This window comes from Poecile atricapillus, chromosome Z (assembly GCF_030490865.1).
Source record: "Poecile atricapillus isolate bPoeAtr1 chromosome Z, bPoeAtr1.hap1, whole genome shotgun sequence".
NCBI classification, from domain to species: Eukaryota; Metazoa; Chordata; class Aves; order Passeriformes; family Paridae; genus Poecile; species Poecile atricapillus.
In genome coordinates this window covers 17,728,190-17,754,050 of record NC_081289.1, presented here as the reverse complement: position 1 = coordinate 17,754,050, position 25,861 = coordinate 17,728,190, and the positions used below count along the sequence as shown (strand labels likewise).

At 48.1% G+C, this 25,861-nt stretch overlaps 1 protein-coding gene across 5 annotated transcripts in view; it reads left to right on the top strand.

Moving 5' to 3' along the window:
• Positions 1 to 25,861, top strand: part of LOC131592780 (DENN domain-containing protein 2A-like) — a 71,310-nt gene that overhangs the window by 33,872 nt on the left and 11,577 nt on the right. For 4 of the 5 annotated variants that reach the window (XM_058864527.1, XM_058864529.1, XM_058864528.1 and 1 more), the window contains 12 exons: positions 443 to 493; positions 3,383 to 3,570; positions 4,266 to 4,375; positions 4,603 to 4,672; positions 5,292 to 5,369; positions 5,862 to 6,002; positions 8,276 to 8,424; positions 15,552 to 15,729; positions 16,517 to 16,558; positions 17,880 to 17,997; positions 19,166 to 19,405; positions 20,228 to 20,314. In XM_058864527.1, coding sequence (XP_058720510.1) covers positions 443 to 493; positions 3,383 to 3,570; positions 4,266 to 4,375; positions 4,603 to 4,672; positions 5,292 to 5,369; positions 5,862 to 6,002; positions 8,276 to 8,424; positions 15,552 to 15,729; positions 16,517 to 16,558; positions 17,880 to 17,997; positions 19,166 to 19,405; positions 20,228 to 20,314 — 1,452 coding nt within the window. Of the gene's footprint in view, positions 1 to 442; positions 494 to 3,382; positions 3,571 to 4,265; positions 4,376 to 4,602; positions 4,673 to 5,291; positions 5,370 to 5,861; positions 6,003 to 8,275; positions 8,425 to 15,551; positions 15,730 to 16,516; positions 16,559 to 17,879; positions 17,998 to 19,165; positions 19,406 to 20,227; positions 20,315 to 21,093; positions 21,812 to 25,861 lie in introns of those variants that run through there. The other variant, XM_058864530.1, reaches the window with a different exon arrangement.

Below are 25,861 nucleotides of genomic sequence, written 5' to 3'. Positions count from 1 at the left end.
TAGATTACTGGACCATATAGACCTTGAATCTGATTCAGTCTGACTTTTTTTTTTGTTTGTTTCTTTCTTTCTTTTCTTGATTTTATCCCATGTCTCACAAACTACTGCATATTAATGAGTATTTTGCCTTGGCGTTGTGCTTATACAGACTTGGATAAAATACCATTCTGGCACTTTATTCTTTATGCAGCTCTTCTGGCTGTGCAAAATTGGTTTTGTTGTTTGTTTGGATGGTTTTTTCCCCTGAATGAATGGGAAGATACCTCGGTTGGTAAGCTGAATATCTGTGGGCATGTGCATCCTTGAAAAGAACAAGGCCCTTGAGACTTAAACTGCTTCCCCCTGAAGTTGCCAGGCCCAGCTTTCTCATGCCAGTGACAAGAAATGCAGAGCTGTAAACAGACTTTCCTTAATTCATCTTCTTTCTTTTTTTCTTTCCTAGTTACAGATGAAAACAGTGAATCAGACAGTGACACTGAAGAGAAGCTGAAAGGTAAGGCAATAGCTCCTGATAAACTCTGCTCTGAGCACCTAGGACAAGATCTCTCCTTTGTTTTCTGCCTTTGGAGAAGGACCTTATTTCGGCATAGAAGACAGAGATCTTAATACTGCAGGAGAAAATCTATGGGCAAAGGGCTATGGGAGCCCAAAACAAGCATCTCTTCCAGCTCCCATCAAAGCTCCTTGTTGACTGACTTTCCCAAGAGGAGTGTTGGACACTGAGGAAATACATTGAGATTTCTCTAAGTGCAGAGTCAGAAATGTGTGACCAGACTGGTAGAAGCAGTGTTGCATGGCACTGGATGTCCAGACACCTCACCATATGCTTACTATGGGAGAAAAGCCACCAGCCAGACTGGCTAGCTAGGAAAACAGAGTTTGCTCTATGTGATTTATTGCTGGTTAAACTCTCCTGCACTGAATAGGTTGGGATAAAACACTGCATTTCTTTCTTCACTCTTGTAGAATTACGTAGTGTACCGGTCTCCAAAATGCTCTCCTGAAGCCTTGTACTGATAATTAACCCCTGGACATTCTGGGGATGTTGCTGTCTTTTGGGAATTTGTGTGGCAAATTCAAAGTGCTGGCAGAGTTAGAATGCAAGATGGAAACTCCCTCACATTCCAAAGTTTTCTGACTCACATGCACATCAAATCTGGATAGCAGGTCAGTTCAGTTCCCAGCTGAAAGGACAGGCATGAGCAGCAGTTGAGCTGTGTGTCAGCCACACTGCATTATGAGTGGGAGTGCTTGTTCTCACCTTCTTCCAGGTTTTTAGAAGTGAAAGCTCAGACTGAGTTCCCTCTTGTGAGCAGAGCTTCCCACTCAAGAACTACTGTATGCTCTTGCTTTCTTCTGCATTGAAATCTTTTATCTGTATTGGTATGGTGGCAAGTTCAAGCTGAAAATTGCTGCCACTGCCTACCTTTTCTAAAGCTAGCCTGGAGACAGGAGAGAGGGGTTTTTACCAGGGTGGTGCAGAAATTCCATTCACAACCCTCCTGAAATGTGGTGCAGTGAAATACAGACCATGTTCAGATTCAGCTGAGAAAGGCTGATGTGTAGATGTGGCCAGGAAGACTTGAACTCTTGTCTGCTGCTGGTTGCCATAGTGAATCATGTGCATAATCCTGTGTTTCTCTGTAACTGCAGCTCAGAACTCCCTAGAGAGAAGATGATGGAGATCATATGAAGTCACCTCAAATCCAGCAGCACTGGGCTCTGAACAATATCCAGATCCAGACCTGGGTCTGAGTGACTATGCAAATCTGCATAAGTGTAAACAGGAGCTCTGCCACTTGCTGTCTGCTCTAACTACACCTGTATTTTGCTTGATGCCTTATTGAACTGTTGACTTCCCTATTTTTAAATAGGGAAGTGAGATGATTTAGCAAGTCTTTTGTTTTTGGTACTTTGTACATTTTGTGTAACACATCAATCACACCAGCCAGCTGCCTCTGCTTGCAAGTCACTGTACATGATCTGAGACTCAGTAAATCATAAGGCTGTATGTCAGGGCTGGAAGTGCTGACCCTCAGAAAGGAAAAATCTTGGAAGACAAACTCTGCCATGATGACAGCGGTAAAATTCTGGTATCTTTAGAATATAAACAGTGAAGATCTTGAGCAAGCTTTTCAGAAGCACTCAGCATTGCTGTGACACTGCTCCTTTTCAAGTCCCAGGTGAAACAGGAACCACTCCTGAAAGCTTTACAGCCCTAGAGCAAATAACATAGTAGGTGACAAGAGAAAGGAGTCTAAGCCAGCCATCTTTCCAGGCCTTTACCTGTCTAGGGTTTGTTACACTTTCTGGTTTGAGAGGCACCTCAAGATTGCTTTAAATTGCATTGTCTGGAATAGTCCATGAGTGGCACAGCTTTACCAGACAAAAGATCAACAAGTATATTCCATCTCTCAGGAAGTCCTGTCTCCCAAGCAGATATCTTATGTATTTGAGTTCCTGTAGTGTCTCTGGTTGTTATTTCCATCAAAAAGTTGCATTGCCACCCACCTTCCCAAAAAGCAAAGCTGTGAGAATGCTGTAGTCTCTGCTTGTAGTTAATTCTTTCTTTCTTTTGTAGCAGGGATAAGGGAGACATCATGGAGATTTAATTTGGGATGCAACTGTAAAACGAAGCGGGGGGGTGGTCTCAGGGAATCTCATCTGGTCTCTTCTCAGCAGGCAACTTTTCATTACTTTCCATGCTGGAATGTTTATTGTCCCGTGGCTCATGTGTGTGTTGCAGTTACAGCTTGCTTGGCAATTTTTCTTGTTTTCCCATTGTCTTGGGTGAACTTGTAGAAGCGTGGCACTGAGAGATTAGTTTTGGGCACAGGAAGAACTGGCATGAGCCAGCATTTTTCACTGGCACCTCTTTTCACAGTTTTTTGCTGTTGGCCTACAGCCCAGCCTGTGTGCTGGAGCTGGGAGTCCCCAGCATTACTCAGACAGCAGAGCCCTGGCCTGACCCAAGTGCTGGTCTTGTAAAATCATGGGGATTGCTGCCCACAGCCTTCTCTGAACAATGGTGGTCAGTCACCTCGCTGTGCTGGCTTTGAAAAATGCATAAATGAGTGCTAGGTTGAATGCCTGGACATTCTGTTACATCATGTCCCATATCTCATCTTGGGCTGCTTCAGCTGTAAAAGCTATCCATTAAATCCTTCTGCTGCCAGAGTTCTTCAGGGTGATGGCACAAGATTATGGCCCATCTCTGTCAATATTTATCTGCAGCTTCCAAATGGTTCCCACCTCTTAGTCAGACGCCGAGAGAACCACTGCAATGAGGTGATTTCAGGTTTGTCCCTCAGTCTGTGCAGAGCAGTGTTGATGCTCTGTGCAAAGAGCCAGACTAAGTCAGAATCTCTCCTTGTTTCGGTAGCTCACAGCCAGCGCCTGGTGCACGTGAAATCCCGGCTGAAGCAAACCCCGCGGTACCAGACCTTGGAGCGGGACCTGATCGAGTACCAGGAGAGGCAGCTCTTCGAGTACTTCGTCGTGGTGTCGCTGCACAAGAAGCAGGCTGGGGCTGCCTACATCCCTGAGGTCACCCAGCAGTTCCCACTGAAGGTCTGCCTGACCTGTCTCGGATCGAGTGGTGCACTTGGACAGCGGGAGGAGCTGCAGCTTCTCTGCTGACCATGTTGTATCACTGACCCCTCTGCTGTGTCACTATTGAGGGAGACTGAAGATAGTGGGAGGGCTTCAGTCACTGCCTGAGGATTGCCATGGTATCGCTCACTTCTGAAAGAGCAGCTGATTTAGATCTTTTGCTGCACTTGGCTATGGCTTTTATGTAGTTATTCCCTTTCTTCCCCTTTCCTCTTTAAAGAAAACCGAAGGCTGAGAGAAAATACTTGTTCTGAAAGGGAAGGAACAGCTTTTGGTGACAGCCTAGCTCAAAATGGGGAAGGAGGAGTGGAAGAAACACGGAACCAGTGTGACAGAGAGTCTGTAAATGGGATGTGACCAGAGCTCCTCTCAGACTTCAGTTCTCTTGCCCCTTGCCTGGAGTTGTGTCCCAGATTAGAGGCACAATATAGCAGAGGCAGGTGTTGCAGAGGCCAGGCTTGGTGGAATTGGGAGCACAGAGTTACCTTGAGATATCTAGAGATTAAGTGAGCCAGAATCACGGAAATTTTAATATCTTCCAGGCAGAAGCTTAGCTTCTGTCATCACCTCTTCATTTGTCACAGGAAAAATATTTGAAGTCATTCCATCCCCACATGACTAATTGGAAACATTCCTTCTCTCTATTCTGCTAGCTTGAGCGCTCGTTCAAATTCATGCGTGAGGCAGAAGATCAGTTGAAAGCTATTCCCCAGTTTTGCTTCCCTGATGCAAAAGACTGGGCCCCCATCCATCAGTTTGCCAGGTAAGTACTGTGCTTTGTATCCTGATTCATGAGAAACAGATTTCTATATCAAGCTAATTAAGTACAAGAGCTTTTATGGTAGAAGATTGGGCAGAGCTCTGAGTGGGCAGAGCTCTGAGAGGGGTGTATGGGAAATGCAGAAATACTGGGGGTTAATTGGATTTGTGTGTCTGAGACTGGTAATATGGCTGATGAGTATCTTGTCATTCTGGTTTCTCTTCCTGCAGTGAGACATTCTCATTTGTCCTGACGGGAGAAGATGGAAGCAGGAGATTTGGGTATTGTAGGAGGCTGCTGGTAATTATCCCTGAGTTTTTCTCTTTTCCTAGTGGTGCAGCCTTCTGTGGGGTTGGTGTTACTGGCACCCATTCTGGAAAGTGGATAGCTGCTGCTCCTCTCTTTCAGTGTGGAATGAAAAGAGAGGCAACAGAGCAGCTTCGCTCTTTTTTTTTCATTGCCAAAGTCCCTCTCTGCATCCCATCCTCCACTCCAGACATAACTCTCTTGCATTTTTCTTGCACCAGCACTTTACCATGACCATGGACTGTTGTTTCATCCCTGAACCGAAGACAGGGTTTATCCTCTTTAGATTTGGATAACTATTAAACAGTTGTCTAAACCTGTGCTGGTCCTGTAGGTTCAGAGTTGTCTCTGTAGATCAGTCTGCTCTGCCTTTGTCATTTGATTGGGGTAAGCTGGGACTTTACTGTGGATGTGGCCATTTCTCCTCACTGTTTCTGGTGTACCAGGGTTTGAGCCAGGTTGTCATCATCACCATGCTATCAAATGCCTGCCAGTTTCTGAGCCAGCCAGTGAGATGTACAACTGAGGGACCACTCACTCTACCTTTGCAGTAGTTACAACTCTGACATTTCCTTGGTGTTTTTTGTCTGTGTGTTTGTGTTTGTCCTGAAAGCCCAGTGGAAAAGGGAAGCGTCTCCCAGAAGTTTACTGCATTGTGAGTCGCCTTGGATGCTTCAATCTCTTCTCTAAGGTGAGGGGGGAGAAAGAGAGGGAATTTTTGCTGTAGGTCAAGAGGGACCTGAAAGTGAAGCCAGCACCTGAATGAATGAGGATTAGGGAAGCTGATAGCTGGAGAAAGGATCTCAAATGGTGTTGGTGAGGCAACCACATGCTAATTCCAGAACCCAGCAAAAGCACAGTTAGTAGGAAAACTAGATTGTCAGCTCTTGCCTTCTTCCTTCAGCAGAACTCCCAGAATGCAAGAGAGGTTAAAAGGTGGAGTCCTGACTCTGAGTGTAGTGGGGAGTTTGCAAATTTCCAGCGTTACAGTGAGCTCAGTGGAGCCATGCTTCCCCTGATAAGTGAAATCAAGGGTCTTCAGTTGCACCTTTTGCCTTCTTTCTTTTGATCCAAAGCTCCATCTCAGTACTGGATTAAGGAGAAGACATAGATAGGTGTTATCTTGATGTTATCTCCCTCCTCCTGATTTGCATGTCTTTGTGTCTTCATGCTTTTATTTCAGATCTTGGATGAGGTTGAGAAGAGACGGGGCATTTCCCCAGCCCTGGTGCAGCCTCTCATGAGGAGTGTTATGGAGGCACCTTTCCCAGCTCTGGGCAGGACAATTACAGTCAAGAACTTCTTGCCAGGCTCAGGAACAGAGGTAAAGATACTTCCTAGAGAGAGGGAAACAGGCCAGCAAATGGTGCAGGACTAGCAACTGGAAGTTGGAACCATGGCATAGCTCTGTGGGTTTTCAAGAACAGATGATCTGTCAGCTGTGGGGGAAGCTGAGGAGATGGAATGGAGACTTCAGTGACCTCAGAATCAAAGTGGAAATCCTATGGTGAAAATGAATGTAAGCACACAGACTAATATACTAATATAGCAGAAGGAAATGGGACACTGGCCTTGAGGCCACGAGACACAGACAGCAGGTCCTGTGCTGCCCAGCATATGACCTTGGATCTGCTCAAAGACACCACACTCACCATCCTAACGACAGGTTTGTACAGCGTGCTCCAGCACCCTTAATACAGAATCTCTGCTTGTGTGGATCAGGTCAAAAAATCCTTGAAACCACACCAAGCTAATGTTGCAGCCTTTGAGAACAGCATTTTCACAGTGTGGAGGTGAGAATCTGTGCCGCATCTCACATGATGTGGTGTGAGGACAAGGGGAGAGTTTTAAGAGTGCAGAGCTTTAGGGTGTAGCAATGAAGGACTGTGGGAGGATGTAGGGAGACAAATTGAATGTAGTTTTGGCCATACTTGCTGCAGGGCATGATATGCCTTGAATGTGAGAGGGAGGAAAGTAAGAAAGTTGATAAAGTTGTGTCTGTGGGCTTTCAGCAGAGCACTACATGAGCACATTCTCCTCAACCCAACTGAAAACAGCCCCAACTAAATGACATTACCGCAGAGAACAAGCAAAGCTGGTTAAAAATGTGTGCTGGAGGAGCAAAGTCCCAGTGGTGTGCTGTGAGAAGGTTGTGGCTGGCTTGTGTCTGGGATTCTGTTCATTAATTATCTGGTTGATGGCATAAACTCCACATGTGCACAGTACAGCACTGGGATGGGGACAGGCACTTTGGAGAGTGAGGGATTAAAAGTTCAAAGTGCCCCACTCCCCTAAATTCAAGAAATACATTCAAGTGTTCAAGAAATGACTGGATGTGGCACTGTGGTCTAGGTGTCATGGTGGAGATCCATTGGACTCAATGATCTTGGGGATCTTTTCCAGTCTAAATGATTCTATGATTCTGTCAATTGAAGATTCGGTGTGAAAATCAATATGGACAAGAGCAAAATTCTGAGAGGAAGAAAGGAATAGTCTAATAGAACATGAAAGTAACTGAGTGAGCAATGGTACTTCAGAGAAGGATCCGGTGGTACAGTGGGCCATAATGTGAGCAAGAGTAACAGTGTGGTATTATTTAGACAAAATCCTTCATTGCAATAGCAAGTGAAGGGATGAATAATAAAGGAAAGCAACTTTTCTACTTTCCAGTACTGATGGAGTTTTATTTAGAGTATCATTTTCCAAAACATGCAACCACTAGGAGAAAGCCCCAGAAGGGCAGTTCTGCTTACTAAGTGATCTAGAGAATACAGGCAAATCTTGAGGAATTGTTTACTTAATAAAGAAAACAAAAGACAAAGGAAGACACGTGATAACTTTTCAATACACAAGAAGTTTCCTACAGAGAGGAATGTGACCAGTTGTTCCTAGTGGATACTGAAAGTAAGAAAACAAGTAATTGAAGTAATTTGCCACTGACATGTTTCAGCTGCAGGCTTAGTGTTGGTGAGGCTAGTTCAGAACTAGAGTAATTTTCTTGTGGGATTTATGAAATGTGTGGTGTTGGAGGCTTTCAAAAACAATTTAGATAAGCATCTGTCTAAGATAAGGAGTATGAAGTGCTAAGGTGCTATGACAGGCATTATTTAAGTACATATGAACAAAGAAAAATATCCACAGGCTACTCTTGTCTGTAACTGTTATAAAAAATACGGTCAGGAGGTTAGGCATCCAGATTCTTGCAGTAAAACAAAAAAAAAAAATTGTAACTGTAAAAGTCAGAGTGTAGATTTGAAAGGCTCCATGACATTCTGCTGCTTGAATACCAGAAAGCCTGAAAACCACTCCTAGCTGGACACAAACTAGTTTTCCTCCTTATGAAGAGCTCCCTGTCCTCAGTCCAGTGGGAAGAACTTGTGGTTGATTTCATGCTGTGCCTGTTGGACTGGACTCTGTATCATCTTCATCTGGGAGAAGGATTTCTGGGAGGCGTTTGGAAGGACTGTATTGGAGGACTTACTGCTGTGTGGTGTTCAGTGCAGTCAGTGCTAGCTGTGACAATACCTGCTGGGTCCTTGCTTGGCACACTCTGGGAGGGCAGCAAGGGCTCACCTGTGCTCTTTTTGTCCCCACCAGGTCATCGAGCTGCGGCGGCCGCTTGACTCCAGGCTGGAGCACGTTGATTTCGAGTCCTTGTTCACGTCCCTCAGCGTGCGGCACCTGAGCAGAGTCTTTGCCTCCTTGCTGCTGGAAAGGAGGGTGATCTTTATTGCAGACAAGCTCAGGTACCCTCTTGCATTTCCCTAAAGAAAATGCTGGCAAGGAAGGGAGTCTGGAAAGGCTGCAGTGACAGATCTCTCTGCTTTGTTCTTTTTCTTCTCCGCCCTTTTCCAACCTTGTAACAATGTGAACAGAGCTGTTCTTCCCAGGAATGGGGAACTTAGGCCATGAACCATAATTTCATTTTGTAGCTTGCAAAAAGTGCTGCTTCTCATCCCCAGGGAGAACCAAGTTCCACTTCCTCCAGACAATTTCAGAGCAGATTCCTGGTGCTAAGGAAGCAAAACCCCTCCTTTTGCTCCATGATGCTGCAGTGTTCCTGGCTGAGCTGTGCTTGGGTTTTCCAGGGATCTCACACTGTCCTTTCTGAGTTCTTCCCTGATGTCACAAAATCTTCTTAATTTTTTAGCTTGTATTTTCATATCGGTTTCTAACAACTCCTTTTTTCTTATGGGGATGAAAGTAAAGGAGGGCAAGGGGCAATGAGACAGAGGACTTCCCCCTTCTGTTTTGAATCTGCTCAATTTGCTCTTTTAAAAATGTATTTGTTTGCTCTCCTAAATTATGAAAATGGGTCCGGATTTCTTTAAGATCTTGTGCAGCTGGTGGCTGGCAGCTCTCCAGCTCTTGAAGCACTTGAGGATTCAGGGAGGAAAGTTCGCCAAGGCTGGGGAAAGAAAAGCTGCCTGGATGAGTAATGACACTTAGGAGCACGCTCAGGTTTCAGGAGTGTACAATGCCCCTAAGCTGTCTGTTTTCACAACTTCCAGGCAGCAGCCTGCAGCTTTGGGACTGAGCACTGGGGCAAAGAATGGAGAGGCCCCTTCTAGAGGAAAACGAAGGGGAAAACTTTGTTCTACATGGATCCAGGGCTCTCTCTGGGCAGAGCTCAGGCAGTCTCATTGCAGGAATAGAAAGGCTGGGGAGAGGGAAGCTGTAGCACTGTCTACTTGCAAGTTTTGGCAGCTGTTTTGGTTCAGAAAGGGGAAAATTTGCCTCTTTATAATCACCGAGACATTATGTGTGTAGAGACTTCATATTCTGGATACTTAAACCACACATTTCATGCAGAGCATTTAGATTTGAATTGAAAGTGAGAGAATTCATCCGTACACTAGATCTCTGTGAAACATATATGATTTATGACATAATCTATGATCACAGGCTCTCAAATATTTTTCTCTTCCTCTGTAGGATAAATTTTGCATTCTGAGAAAATTTTTTAAGGGCACAGATTGACATTGTAATCTCTACATGAGAGCTGGGTGGTATCAGGAAATGGCAGGGAACTTTTTTGTCGGGGGGGCGGTTGAGACATCACTTTAGAAAGAACATTTATTTAACAAATCTTTTCTTATCACATCTTTACATCTTTACAAAATACAACACTGTGTATTCTGAGTATGAGGTGTGATATCTCTAACTGAAAACACCTTGATGGGTTTTGGTGTTCTTTTCCCACCCCTGTATCTTTTGTCAGGATATCTAGAGTCCTTAGGAATGAATCCAGCTGTACAGGCCTGTAAAGAGAATGGGAAGCAGCTATAGGATCTTAGTTTCTAGGATCACTAAATATCTCATAAACAGGTTTGGTTTTTTTTTCCTGTGAAAAAAAGGAATTGTCGTGTTTAAAAGATCTGGGATCTGTTAGACCACAGGTCTCAGATTCAAATATTTACCATAGATTTGACAACTCTCTATGAGACTTTTAGTATTTGATGTTTCTGAGAACACCTTGCTCTGAGCAATTTCAGGAGAGTCTTTTTCTTTTCCTCTTACAAAATACGAAGATTCTCTAGCTCATTTTTGTGGAGTGAAAGGTTGGAAATTATCCCAAAGGACTGTAAAGGCATGAAACATGCAGAAAACAAATAAAATGCCCTTCAAAATTAAGTAACTACTATATTTTAATCCAGTTCAGTGACTTGAATGGACTGGCTTTGTGAGCCTGTCCTAAGGTGAGCAGTCTCTTTTACTCATAGGTGGGCCTTCCATGTTTTGAAAGTTGATGCTGTTGTAGGTATAGGATCTTCTGTCCAAATTATATTTTTCCTAGGACAGGAACACATTGAACTCAATGAGTATTGTGTAGTATTCACTCTAGGAGTGAAAATGCCAGTTTGAGAGGAAAGAAAAGAAGCACTTTTTGGAAGTAACTGAAGAGAAGGAAAAAAAGCTACAAAAGCAGCTGTTGGAAACTGCTCAGAGGTTAGGAATGCTAGAAATAATCCAGCTGAGATGGATTAATGGGAAGAGTGCAGGTGACACAGTGAAAGATGCACAATAAATTACGTTTATCGTTCATCTTTGTGGTTCTTCGTGTGGGCACTATCAATAACTATCTGTCCATGTTTGAGAAGGTGTGTCTGGGTGTGAGTGACAGAGAAATGAAGTGAACAGTTTATTTACGTCCTTTAATTGCTATAAAATCAGTCTGTGGGAAAAGTAGGCTGAAAGGTCTCCTGCCAAATACTGCATGAACTGTGAAATGTTTTCAAGCTGAGCCAAAAAATGCATCTAACAAGTGTACAGCAAGTGAAATACTTTGTCTTTTCCATCTTTAGAATGAGCATTGAGTGTTTAAATACCTGTCAATCCACAGCTTGGCAGCGGAAAAGGAAAGAATTTGGTTTATTAGTTTTTGGGTGGGTTTTTTTTTTTCTCTGTCACTATGGATACTGGAGTTATACATTGCCTCGCAACCCGGGAAAATGACTTAGTTAAAATTGTGTTGGCCTGTGTAATCTTTTCCCAGCTTTTGTTCATTCCTGCACTGTTAACTTTAGTCCTAGGGCAGTGGAGACAGTGGCACAGGTTAGACACTGCAACATGAGAGCTGCTTTTGTTTCAGAGGGATGTTGCCTGGCATGCAGCTCCAGGCGCTGCCAGCCAACCTTTTAGAAGGCATCTTTCAGCTGAAATCACCTGATGTCACAAGGTACCTCGAGCTGGGCAGTTTTTAGTGGCCTGACCAGGAGATCTTTGTGATTCAGAAGGCTTTTTAAAAAGAAAAGCTTGCACGGGCTTAAAATCAAGGCATCCTTTTTCCAGAGCTCAAAAGCTTGTTGTGGATCTGACCAACTCAAGCAATTGCCTCTGTCTCTGCCAGAAACCACAGCTGTATCAACAACACAAAGTGGTCATTGTTATCAAAGGCAGATCTGACAGAATTAGAGTAGACACTTTAAATGTGGTCATCCCCAGCAAAAGGTAATTAATCATCAGGAAGAACCCTTTACCATGTGCTACAAAAACAAATTTGGGACTGCAAATACCAACCTCATGGGTTCTCCCTTTTTGCCCTGTGATTAGGGAGAAGAGGAAACCCAAGGATGAAGTTTGGATGTCAGATAATAGTGTTGTGTCTTCAGATCATCTTAATACTCATTGCTTCACCTGCACAAACCTGCCACATTGGCGGGAGTCAGTGAGGGTCCCCAGAGAGCTGGTGGAACTTGGCGCCCTCCTGGTGGGATTTGCAGCAGTGCTGTGTGAAGTCATGGGACAATGCTTGGAGGCTCCCGTGCCTGCTAAATGTTGTCAACCAGATCTGTAATCCATCATAAGTAAATCCAGATGTGACACAGTGTCAGAAATCTGAAGGTGTTTGTAAAACAAATCCTACTGTGGCAGAGCTTATAAAAAAAAATAAATTTAAATATACATATTTGAACAGTGTTAAATTGCCAAATGCCAGCATATTTTGAGCAGTTTGGTTAGTGCAAGGACCACAGGACTTCCTGGCATTAAACTAAAGCAGGGTGTTTGGATCAATGGTGTTTTACAGAAATCAGGCAGTATCCTAAACCCAAAGAGGGTGTCAGCTTTGGGGGCTTTTTATCACGTATGCATGCCTTTGGAGTGGAAAGCAACCAGGCTGAACAGCCAGTGTCCCTTCATAGAAGCTGTTGCAATTTGTCAAGGTGCCTTCCAAAGCAAGTCAAGCTAGTCTTGGATCAAGTTTTCCCAGGAGAGGAAGAAGGGATTCTGTGTAATTGCAGCTGTTGTGTTCAGCTTCTGCATTGACCACCTGTGTTCGAGGTGGCTACCAAGAAGCAGCAGCTTCACAGGGTGCTGTGGGGTGGGTTTGTGCACAGGGTGCTGTGGGGTGGGTTTGTGCACAGGGTGCTGTGGTGTGGGAAGGCTGTTGTTCAAGGAAACCTGTGTCACAGGTTGCTGCAGTATCATTGTTCTGACCAAGGGAATGCTTTACCCAGTGAGATCTGTGTGTCAGTGTCTGTCCAAATCAGCCCTTCAGGGAGGGCTCTGAGGGTTTTTGTGTACCTCAGTTGTTTTTAGCCTCTGCACTATTGACATCTCAGTATCAGCGGAGGGCAGCATGCAGCTCAGCCACATTCCCTGCAGAATGCTGAATGAACCCATGAAAATTTGCTTAGCATCTTGAAAGTGTTTTTCAGAGACCTGCAGCATTTTAAAGATTGCACATGAAACCAAAGGCCTTAAAAAATGGTGTCTGTGTCCCGTTTGAACAGCTGGACTGAACCTGTGTGGCCTGAGGGTAGGGCATGGCACTTCCCAAAGCACGCTGCAGTGATGTGGCTGCTGGCTGAAGAGCACACAGTCACACAGGTGGCATAAAAGGGATTTATCAAGCTGGATTTTTTTGCAAGGCTCAGCAGGCTGGTGTGAATCAGCAGTCCCTTAGTGCTTGTTGCAGTGCCAAGTGCAAGAGAAAGAGAGAGCTTAGGTTTGAGTCACTCCAGAAGGCCACGGTTCTCCAGGGCTCCTGGCAACCTGCAGCTCCCTGAGACTACCTGCAGAGTGAGTCTGATGTGTGAAAAAGATACCTCAGCGTCCATCCCTGAACTGCTCTGCCTACAAAGGAGGCTCACAGAACCTCAACCCGACCAGTATTGTTCCCTGGAAAGGTCTTCCACAGTGAGAAGTGTTTGGGAGCAAGAGATCACTGGGTTTCACCCTGGAGGCGATGAGTCATGCACAGATGGAAGGGTGGAAGGGGAAGTTATCTTTACTTCCCACTGCCTGGTGTGTACAATTTCAGACTTAACACAGCTCTCTCTTTGACTTCACTTGCTGGAGCCCAGCCATCTCTCCTCCCACTCAATCTCTCACGTACCATGTGTACTCGCTGGGACTCGAGAGCTGGGCTGAGGGAAGAACAAGCACCATAAATATAGCAGGAGACAGCTTGCCATAATATCTCACCATGCCATAAATAACCACATACTTCAGCTGCTCACTGTTCCTCTGTGGAGCTACCTGGACTCAAAGATGTTTTCCATAGGTTTTCACATGCTGTCTATAAATTTAGGTCCCATGTTTAGGCAGAAAATTTGGATACACCTTCAAAATAGAGGATTGGTGACAAATGTAAAACTTCTAACACTTCCATATTCACCCTTTCCTCAAAGGAGAGGAACAGTGGGTGGTGATAGTGCCCCACTGCTGTGCACAAGTGATGAAAGGTGCAGTTCTTTCAGCTTTCACTATGCTGCTGCTGCTATTACCAGGTCTATTATCAGTCAGAAACTGAGGAGTGGAAAATATGCTCTGCAGTAATGGAGAGGAAGACAAGCCCCTGCTTTTGTATCTGCTAACATGACCTGAAATGTATGAGTAGCCCAGCTTTGAAGGAGATGGTTTTTAAAGGATCTCATTAGCTTGGAGTGCACTTCTCAGACGACACATTCACTTTCGTTGCAATTCCTTTCAAGATTAGCTTGTATGAAAGATACAACAAAAATCATCTACTTTGACATTATTCCCACAGTTTTTCTGGGTGGGTTTTTTTTTTTAATGTTTCTGTTTCTTGCTAGCTCTGTGTTTTCTCATTATTTTAATTTTGTGTCTCTCAGATTCATTATCTACCTTGCATTTGTGATAGACACAGCAAGGTGTGGGCTTGCTGATGATGGCAAGCACAGCTGGAGAGCAGCAACACAGAGGAGGAGTGAATGCAGGGAGGGGGATACACTCACACCTTCCCAAACAAGGATGCAGAACTGAAGGGTTTTTCCCATTTAAAGGCTTAAAGCTGCCAGTCTGTAACACAGCCTGGCTGTGTGGATTGAATCCTGGCTTGAAGGATCTTCCTCTGTTTTTAGAGTATCCCCTTAAAAAAGACAGTCCTCTGGGAGTGAAGGTAGAGGAAACCATCCCCATTTTGTGAAGAGACTTTCTCAGAACACAAATCCCAGGCATCTTTCCCAAGTGCCAGTTCCCTACCTGTTGCTGTCAGCAATAAAATTTTCAGGTTAAAGCAGATTCCAGCCTCTTCACTGAGATCTCCTTTTCTCCAAGAAGCGTCATGTGTTTATCAATGTTTGCTGCCTGATTACTTTGTACTGTCACACTGATGTCCCAGCAGCTACAATTTTGTTCTGCTAACCCGAGCTTACGTGATGGAAGGCAGCCAGCAGTCCCCCAGCCACACCACTCTGCTCGCCTGCCCTAGTGATACAGCACAGGGATGCACATCCACCAAACTTAACTGGAGTGGGGAGGGAAAGCAGGCTTCACTTCTCAAAGCAAGCTCAAGTCCACACCCATCGAACCCCTTCCCTGTCAAGTCAGCAATAAACCCAGCTTGCTGAATATAAATTCTCCCACAGAGTCTAATGGGAGCCAGCTGGGCATCTTTCTGTAGCCACGTGACTCCTGCATGCTGCACCAGTCTCCTTCCTCTCCCTCCTCTCCTTTCCCGGATGCTGGTAAAACCAAATGATGTTATATATACAGGGTTTGTAGCAGCTAGCCTTCCCTCTCTCTTGACACATAAAAATGCTTCCAGACCCAGAACAGATGAGTAACTGGTGCCCTGTGGCAAGCTCTGCTTGTTGCAAGTATCTGCTAACTGGATATTCTGCCTGATTCCTGCCAGAGAGCTGTGGGAGAATGGACTCGTTTCTCTTAGGAAAGGCAGTGGCATCAAAGGTGTTGTGTTTGCCTGATATATTCCATCAGAACACTGGAGCAGCAGATCTCTGATTCAGTGGAACCTATCTCTTGTCATTGCTTCTAAAGCTGAAAAATGGGTCAGAAATGAGGGAAAGCCCCTAGTAATTGGAGAGCTATCAGGGAACAGTTGATTTCTAGGAAGCACCCCTCATTTCCTGACTGACCATTGTCTTTGTTGTGTTTTGTCTTCCAGCACTCTCTCCAAGTGTTGCCACGCCACAGTGGCCCTACTGTACCCCTTCACCTGGCAGCACACCTACATCCCCGTGCTGCCACCTTCCATGATCGACATTGTGTGCTCGCCCACCCCCTTCCTCATCGGCCTGCTCTCCAGCTCCCTGCCCCGCCTGAAGGAGCTGCCCGTGGAGGAGGTGAGTCCTGCATCCACACTGTGCCCTGCTCGAGGTTGTTTCCTGTGGGCTGAGCTGTTTTCTGGCAGCACCAGGGAGCAGAGCTCTCATCCTCTGGCTGCTGTGAGTGTGGGGTAAGGGTGGAGCTGGATGTTCCCCCGGGGATACAAAGGTCTGTGCTCTGCTTTGGCCACAGCTTGGGAAGGCTGGAAGTCTCCCAGTGTGGGGCTGCTGAGGGTAGGAAATGGTTTTAGTACAGTTTATGCTGGTTTCTGCATAGTGCTGTCTCGGGGCTGTGTGCAAATCCTGTCACTTTAGGTGTGATTGCTACAGCTGGCCAGGATACCTGCTCCTTGGGTTAATACAGGTGCCTCATGGTAGCAATACTTAATAACTAAATAATAAATAAAACACAATAAATAAAAAACTAAGAATTGGATTCTTGGCGCACAAGGGTGAGCACAGCAAGGCTGAACATGCTTGGGGAGGGATTTCCCTCCCTGCCTCCCAGGAGACAGCAGTGCAGCAACACAGGGAGAAAGGATGAGACTGACTATGCAATGAGGAGCAGTGGGCCAGGCCTGGAGCACAGCCTTCTGTTGTCCAAGCTGTGCTGTGGTTTGCAATGACATCCCCAGAAAGCCACAACACAGGCTCTGTTCCTGGATCATGCTGGGTGCCTCCTCCAGCTGCAGTGGTGGGTAGGAGGAGCAGGGAAGTGTTCCCTCCAGAGCAGTTACAGAGAAAGATAAACTCTGATGATCGAAATAATTACTTCGCCTTTTAATTCTTGCTCTTTCATTCTTAGGTCCTCGTCGTTGACCTTGTAAATAATCGGTTTCTGAGACAGGTGAGCAGAGCTAATTCATATCTTTTTCCCCCCTTTTTCCTCCATAACTTACCTCCATCTGTGTTTGCTGACCTGCCTGGCAGGATAGATCACTTTCTCCCCACTCAAAAACTGAGGCAGGGCTTGTGGTTGGCAGCGTTATAGGGGTTGGTGTGTATATATGTAACATCAGCATCCCAAACCACATGTGTTGAGGACTAAATCGTTGTGAGTTACTTCTTTCTGGGTTTTTTGTTTGCTTGTTTGTTTGTTTCTTTAAGAGGGGAAATGGTGGCACTTGAGTGCTGTGGATCCTTAAGTGTCATCCTGTAGGGCAGAGGACAGAGCTGGAAGGCCTTGGCTCAGCACTGTCTGCTGGGTTCTTCCAGCCTGTGTCTATCAGTTCATCTCCCATCACATACTCCTCCCTGAGTGGGAAGGGAGCCTCGATGATTTTTTGAAATCCTTACTGCCTCAGGAGCTTGTGGCACCTCACTCTGGTCCTTGCTCTGGATGGCTCAGAAGCAGGAAGGTGGTACATGGGAGTCTGTGTGTTGCTCTGCAGGCAAGATTGCTCGCTGATTTTCACTTCCCTTTGTTGTGGAGAGGAGGAGTGGGAAGGGGAGGAGGAAGGGAAGAGGATAAATGAGCAGACATACTCCTGGCCCAGGAAGCTCTTTTTTCCCAGAGCTCTTTGGCAGCTCTCTGAGCAGCGCTGGCAGTGTCGGTCTCTGCCGTGACTAAGACGGGCTGAGTGCTCCTCCTGCTGCAGGGAGCAGCGTGTGGGTGAGGGCCAAGCCCTCCCACAGCCCTCGCCTGCCAGCTGCCTTTGCTCTGGGGTAATGCTTTACCTTGCACCTCTCTTCTGCAGGCTTAAGCTGAATCAGCCAACTCAGCCAGGGCTGGTGGGAGCTCTGCACAGTCACTGGCAGTTCCTTGGCTCCGTTGCTCCCTGGGAATTCCTTATGCCTGTGGAAGAGGATTGGTGCCTGAGCAGGGGCTCTGCTCACCTGGCCACATGCCAGCATTGTTCACACACCTCCCCTTTGTGGTGGGGCCAGTGCTCGTGGGCAGATGGTGAGCCCTGCCCAGTAACCTCTCGGGTCAGACATGTAAAATTCCTCCAGAATAGGGGAACATTTAGGAAAAGACACCTGCTTTCTCCTTCCTCTTGTGCTTCTTGATAGTACTGCACTGGGTGGGGCTGGGAATGTGCCAAACATATTTGCCTTCTGCCTCTCCTCACGGTTCATTTCTAGTGCTCCCCCTGCTGTGCTGGGGACAGGGTAGGAGGTGTTTTTGTCCCAGCCCAGGTCCATGAGGAGGTGGATCTCTGTTACAGATGGAAGATGAGGACTCCATCCTGCCCCGCAAGCTGCAGGCTGCCCTAGAGCACATTTTGGAGCAGAGGAATGAGCTGGCAAGTGACAAGGAGGAGGGCCCTGTCAATGGCAAGCAGGGTAAGGCACAGTGCCTTTCAGCTTAAAACCATGTCTTTTCCTGCCCCTTTTTTTTCTGTCACTTCTTAGAGGAGAACTAGGCTTGTACTGAATTTAGCACCACAAGTACTGGAGGTAGATGAGGATTTTGTTAAGCTCTATGAAATATTCCAGCACACAGGGGGCAGCTCTCTGTGTGAAGAGCAGCATTACTTATCTCTTCCCAGCTCTGCTTACAATTCCTTACAATTCCAGCGAACACCTGTACTCAGGTGGGGTTTCATAAGCTTCTTCTCTCTGCTGCTGGCCATGAGTGATGCAGGCTCCTCCAGGGAACAGTCACCTGCAGAACTGCAGACTCCCATGTGGCTCATGGGTGACTGGGCTGAGACAGCTCTCTCGGGGGGACAGTATGGGCATCTCCTTGCTGCAGAGGAGCCTGAAGAATTTGCTGGTTTTGCTTAGGACAGAGTTCATTTTCTCCATAGCTAGTATGGGGCTGTGTTTTGGATTTGTGCTGGAAATGGTGTTGATAATACAGGGATGTTTTAGCTGCTGCTGAGCAGAGCTCACAGTGAGCCAACACCTTTCTGCCTCTCATCCCACCCCACCATTGAGTGGGTTGAGGGCCCACAAGGAGAGGAGAGGGAACATAGCCAGGACAGCTGACCCCAGATGACCAAAGGGATGTTCCACATGGAGTGATGTTCATGGAGTCATGCTCAGCATATGAAGCTGCAGGAAGGAGGAGGAAATGGGGGGACATTTGGAAATAGGGCATTTTGTCTTCCCAAGGCATGTGTGCTGGAGCCCTGCTTTGCTGAACACCTGCCTGCCCATGGGAGCTGCTGAATAAATCAATTATTTTGCTTTGCTTGCATGAACAGTTTTAGATTCATCCATTAAACTCTCTTTATCTTAGCCCATAAGTTTTCTCACTTTCACTCTTCTGATTGTCTCCCCCATCCCATCAGAGTGAAGTGAGCACCAAAACAAAGCTTGGTATCTTTCAAATGACTAGCAATTTGGTCTACTTCCATGACAAGCACTTCTTAGGATGCTGTCTCCCTTAAGCAGCCTTTTCTTCTCAGGCTGGATCTGAAAAAAGCCAGGGAATTTTTAACCAGAGATTTTCCTAGCACATTCTTACAGCACCATCCTCACCACTGCCTCTTGATTTTTCCCTTAGAAACCAGCCCTTTGAACGAGGTGGTGTCCGAGGCCTTTGTCCGTTTCTTTGTGGAGATTGTGGGCCACTATTCCCTCTTCCTGACCCCCGCGGAGCGAGAGGAGCGGACCCTGCAGCGTGAGGCTTTCCGCAAATCCGTCTCTTCCAAGAGCCTCCGACGCTTCCTGGAGGTCTTCATGGAGACACAGATGTTTGGGGGCTTCATTCAGGAGCGGGAGCTGCGGAAGCAGGGGGTCAGAGGTGAGGGGCTCCAACTGGGCTCTGCTGTGGTGGAAACTGCTGTTGTTCCTACGAGAGCAGGGAGACGCTCCCCAGCCACCACCTCAGTCCCCTGTTCCGTGGCTGGAGGCTGCAGTGTGTACAGGAGCACCAGAAGGGATTATTCTGGTGGTTTCTTCATGGGGTTGGGATTACAGGCAACTTTCACCCTGGCAGTGTCCTCCACGTGTGTGCCTCTTCCATTCCACATTGAATTCTACTGCTGGAATGACTTTTATTCTTGCAGTCCCTCATGTCTTCTTCTTGTGTCTAGAGGAAAAATGGGCTGGATTCATGGTTATGGTTCTTTCGTCTAGTAGAAAGCTTGGATGCTCATCTCCTTCCCAGAGCTACTTCTGTGGTTTCACTCCTGTTTTCCCACAGTCCCAAGGGCTCTACTGGCAGCTGGAATTTCTTATCCCTACTGCTACTCAGTGCTGGCTTAGCAGCTTCCTCCCAGGCATTAATAAGCAGGGGATGCTTGAATAGGTGGCTGAGTAGAAGAGGTAAATTCTACATGATGATTTTCCAGATGATGTCACTCCCTGTGCTTGCAGCAGAATGAAGGGAGGTACATTCTGTACCCTGAGTGAGGTACAGCAGCTCAGTCAGTGGGGAGGGAGGGGGCAGACCAAAGCTTCTGTGCCAAATCTGGCCTCAGCTGATGGAGGAGGTGGGGTGAGTTGTTCTCCCTCCTGTGCAATAATGTGTTGGTAAGCTGAGACAGCACACTTTCAGGTGGGCATTCTTACTTGGATTTATAGAGACACCAAATAGAAGCTGTTGATTTCTGTCTTTCTGCAGGTCTGTTTGAGGTACGGGCTCAGGAGTACCTGGAAACACTTCCCAGTGGGGAGCAGAGTGGAGTCAATAGGTTCCTGAAAGGCCTAGGTAAGGAACCAGAAAAACCTTTGGCTTCTCAGGAGGGCTGGGATTCTTGCTGCCTTCAGGCTGGGCAGCACAGCAGCTGCCCAAGGGTGACAGGGCCAGTGACTGTGTGGCATCCAGTGCCTGGCCATGTATCCCTGTGCTGGCACGCTGTTGGCTCTGGCCCTGGTCACTCCTTGTCTGGAGGCTGGTGGAGAACCAAAGATTGGGCCATGATCTGTCCTCTAAAGGACACAGGTGGGCAATGGAGCAGCCAGTGACTTGGGGATGGTGGATGCAGGTCCTGATGGGGGGATTGACACAGTTTTCATTGCTTTCATTTGCCCTTTGGGATCAGCAGTGGGAACTGCCCGGGAGTATTCTAAGATTGAATCTATTTTCTACCATAAGGGGAACTAGCCAAGAGCTTCAGACTGAGGTTAAAAGTCTTTGATAAGTCATTGGACACCATGGCTGAGTTTGAGCAGGTGTTAAGATCACATCCCTGAACCTCTTGTCTGTTCTTGACCACTTAAGAGCATGAGGGGCTGGTGTGCTCTGGACAAATGGGCTCTGGAGTGTGTCCCTGGGAGCTTGCACGGTCCCAGCCTGCAGCACTGCTCCCAGGGAATGGGCAGAGCTCTGCAGGCCCCTGCTTCCAGCTTTGCAGAGCAGCTGGCTGTGGACAAGGAGCCAGGGATGGCAGCAGGGCCAGTACACTGCATTGGACAGAGGTGGTGGGAAATTACACTCGTTTTATCTGTCACTGTGGGGAGTCCATTTTCTTTTCTCTGTCTCTTCAGGCAGCAAAATGAAATTCCTCCACAAAAAGTAAGAGCGAAGCACATCCTCATTCCACAGAAGAGAATGGCTTTACCATTTAGCAGCAATAAATCAGACTTATCAACCATTCCCATTCAGCCTGCTCCCAGGAGCCAGCAGCCTTGGGCACGCTGGCCACGGCCAGGACGTGCTGCACAGACCTGTGGTGCTGCAGGAAGATGGGATGGCTGCAGGGCTGCCGGGACAGGTTTCTGGATGTCTACAGTAGCAAGCACTGGACCAAGCACTCTCTCTGAGCTCTGCACTAGCACGTTGCAGGCATCCCGGCGGATTGGATCTCTTAGCTAGTCAATTCTTTATTTGGTTGTATTTTTCTATTTATATTGAGGTTAGAACAGTTATTAACCAGTGACTCCTGCCCTGCCTCCTCTCTGCCTGGTGCTGCAGGAGGCCCAAGTGGGACTCCCATGGGACTGAGCAGGCAAAGCTCAGGCCTGGAGGGGAAGAACAGAGATGTGTGAAAGCAGGTCTCTGCTAAGCAAGGACACTGAGGGCTGCAGGGATGGTATGGACTAAACAGGAGCTTCCAAGCAAGGGAAAAGGGTGAGGGGGAACCACTAAACCTACTGAGGACTTGATGGGCCAGCCAGCTCCCTGGATGGCTGTACCAGGGAGTCTTGGCACGAGGAGAGGCCTTTCCTCATGCAGTGTAATTAAAAGCGAGTTGTGTAAAAGGCATGTGGATCCATGGTGTTTTCACTGAGCTGTCTTCCCACCATCCCACCTAGTGCCAAGCATGAGCCAGAAAGGACATCAAGCAGCTGGACCCATGACTTGGCCAGGCCCTCAGCTTCCCTGTGAGTCCCAGAGGCTGGGTGGCCTCAATCCCTCACCTGGCAGCTTGCCAGGGGAGCCCAAGGTGGAGCTCACCTGCAGGATCTCATCTGGGAGACCTGCTTCCCAAAGGTCAGATGGGCTCTCCTCTCCTGTCGTGGGTGTTGCTGCTGGGAAGCACAGTGGGAAAGGGACAACGGCAGTGTCTGCTGCTGCTTCTGTGGTGAGGTAGGGCCTCCTGCTCACCTCTCCTCTGTCTGTGGTGACCTCCTTCACTGAGGAGGTTTCAGGGAAGTCGAGTGGAGGCTGAGGCAGGGTGAGGGCTTTTTTCCAGCTGGTGTGAAAGCTGTTAACACTTGCATCGCTTGTGAGGGCAAGAACATCCTTGAGTCTGCTCTTTGGAGGAGAGCCTCTTTCCCAGCTGCTGTGGTGTTGCAGGGTGAAAGCTGCATATGGGTACCTTGTCTGCAGCTGTGCTACACTGGGCTGCACAGGACTCCCAGAGGCTTTGAAAACAATCCCTGTGGTCCACGGGTTTTGCCAGGTGAGAGGACCTTTCTGACCAGCAGTGGGGTTCAGAGGACCTCACCTCCATTCCACACCAGAGCAGAGCGGTGGCTCCAGTGCTGCTTTGTGAATCTTTTGAAGCCGTGCAACCAGGTAGGTTGGGAAAATGGCTCAGGGTGGCCCTGCTTGAGCAGGGGCATGGCCCAGGTGACCCTCACAGGTCCCTTCCCACCTCAGCCTCTCTGTGGCTCTGTGGTGAGCACAGGAAATGCTGGACAGCCATGGTGTCACACCAGGCAGGGGGCAGGCAGGCAGCACCTGCAGCTCTGCGCCCCCCAACTTCTGTGCAGGAACAGAGGAAGCAACAATAGAGGGGCTCAGAGAAGCCAGCAGCATTTACTCCCTGCCCCCACCCAGGGTCAGGGTCCCTCAGGGGTGACCAGGTGGAGCGTGACGGGGCTGCCCCTTGGGTGTGCTGAACAAAACTGGTGCCACTTCAGTCCCAGGAGGTGGTGGTGGCTCACTGAAGGGAACTGCAGTAGGGCTTGAGGTGAATCAAATGCTGTGCTCTGGTTCTCGTTTTAGAAGGAGTTTCTAATGGAAGCATTATGAAGCTTTGCAAAACTGGGGTCACCTCCACACATGTAAAGGTGGCCAGGATGACTGCAAAGCTCTCTGGGATGCTAAATAAAGCTGATTTGTGGCTCAGCTCCAGCCTTCAGGAGCAGGTCTCCTACATGGTCCCACACTGCTCCTGGGGACTCCACGTTCCCCTCCTTAAGTGACGTTTTCAGTGGTGTGGGACTTGGCCTTCCTTGGCAGGAGCTGTGGAAAGGAGTGGGGAGGGATCCCAGCTTGCCCAACACTTAGCTCAGCTTGAATTGGTGTGTGAGCATGCTGGCAGCTTTTACAACAATATCCTCAAATTAAAGGATATTTCTTGCCTCAGTTAAAGGCTCAAATTAAAAAGAGTTGTGAAATAGCCCTGTTTGTCTCATTGGGGAGCTCCAAGGGGGCTCTGCCAGCACAGGGCTTCATGACCACTCAGTGCATTTATTGGCCACTCTCAGGAAAGTGGGAATCAAGCCTACATAGTGTACAAAATCCAAAGGGAGTGTTAAAAAGCAGCAGCATGAGAAGTACAATGAAAGAAACATTTACAAATGTGTCATTAAGGATTTAAAAAGAAACTTGGACAGGAAGTGTTGATCTCCAGCTGCAGGACAACCTCTTCAGCTTTAGTTTGAGCTGTGCTGCTCTGAGATGAGCTTGACTCTCCATCTAAGGGCTCTGTATGCTTTGGAGGAAGCCACCTGTAAGGAAAAGCCGTAAAACCATCTGTGCTGGGTCTGACTGTGGGTCTGTGTGTCCTCCTATGGAGGCTGCCAGCAGCAGGTGATCAGAAAAGACTGTGAACAGAGCACATACACTGGGCATGCCCTACATGCTACACACACACACACACTGTCCTGTACACAAGCATTAAACTTGCCTACTCTACATGCCAGGGGTTTCCTGCACCAGAGCTGGGTCTCTCTGTTTAGTAGCCTTGGATGAGTTTCTATTCCATGACCACGTGTACATGGGTGTAGGCAAACGTGCTGAGGCAAAAGGCCAGTCTGGGGGCAGCATAGATTTTCCAAAGAGTACTGGAGAATCAGAACACTGGTTAAACATTAAAAGTTGTGATCTCTGCTCCCTGACAGTTCCTGCCTAATTAAACAGCTCTCACACACCAGTGTGAGCAGCTCTGCAGGGCCCATGACATGCAGAACTGCACTTGCTGACTCCCAATCTACTGGCTGAATCCCAAGCTCTGTACCCCTCCTCGGTTTTCCACACAGGCTATTGGTGTCCTGTGATAGCTCAGGACACCTGTGAGATCCCAGCCCTTCCAGAAACTTTTGGGAATGTACCATCCACCATAGAGTTGTTCATTCTGTAGCTACTGCTGGCAGGACAGCCAGCAGGCCCTGGGCAGTCAAGAGACCAGACCCAGCCATGCAGAGGGCAGTCAGACTTGGGCTTGCAGTGTTGCAGCCAAGGGGATGTGCTTGCACTTTGCTGCACGTGGGGATCCCTGGTGCCAGTTGCCAGGAGACTTAGAGCTCACCTCTCTGCCTGGAGACAGATTTCAGGTTGCAGGTGCCAGCAGGCAGCTTGCAGGTGTAGAGCCCCAGGCAGCCACCACAGTCAGAGGGCTTCTGGCAGGGCCGGGACTGGATGCTGTGGCAGGAGTGCTGCAGAGAGAAGGAAAGCAGTGGCTGCAATGCCCATGGCAGCCAGGACCAGCCCAGTCACGGCTGCGTCATCTCTGCAGTAGCAGGACAAGCAGCTCACCAGGGTCTGGAGCAGCAGCTTCATTGCAAGGAGCTGGAGAAGCTGGGCCCCAAGGAAGTGCATCCAGGGGCAGTTCATTACTGGTTTTGGCTGGAAGCACTTGAAGCTGGCCCCCACAGCCACAACAAACCCCTCCAGTGCCTCTGCTCTTTTGCTGTGGTAGCTGAGTGGCATTTGGCACAGCATCACCCAGCACTTTGTGGTTAAGGCAAGGTCCACTTGTGTGCCACCAAAGTGCGGTTTGGGTTTGATAAAGGGGAAGTTGGTTATTTGTGGGATGCTGTGCTGAGCCTGTGGAGCAGATTTCCCATGGCTGGAGAAAGGCTGTGCCTCCCTCAGGGCAGCACTGAGAGGAGCTGTGCCCATTGGGACATCAGGGCACGGTGCCCCCATTGCAGAGCATGGAGAGCTTTGTTAGCACTGCAGGGAGAAAACACGGGACTTTGGAGAGCACAGCAGGGGCTGGGGCTGGAGCAGGACTGAGGGCAGCACGTGGGGACAACTCCAGCCAGACCTGCACTCTCCTCCTCAGCTGCTCCCCACCTGTGCTCACAGCCATCAGCTCTGCTCTAAGCCTTGCCAGGTACTGGCTGGGGATCTGGGGGTGTCACTGCCCAACTCCCTTCTCAGCACCCAGACCCACGCTGTGCTGTGAGGCCATGTTGTGGACTGTGCACCTTAAAATGCATCTCATGAGGAATGGCCTCAAAAACACCTTTTCTACCTGATGTTTGCAGGATCGTGGCAGCTCCTGCTGCCGTCAGTCCTGTCTGATTCTGACTGCTATCTCTGCTCACCTGAGTCATCCTGCAACCCCCATCAGCACAAACCCTGACCAAGGACAGGCAGTGCTTACCTTCTCACTGTTGAACTTCCCGTAGTCCTTCAGGTGGTGGCTCAGCCTCGTCATCCTGCTGCGGGAGGGCTGCAGCGGGAGCCTCCAGGGCTTGCCAGGGGGAACCTGCTCCCCACTGCCCAGGAGGGCTTTGGCCATGGCCTTGCTGGGGGACCTGGAGCTGGGCTGTGCCTCTCTCATCACTTTCCATGCATTGGCCAGAGGGTGGCTCCTCTCTGAGCCCTGCCCAGGCAGCTTGTCTCTTCCATCTC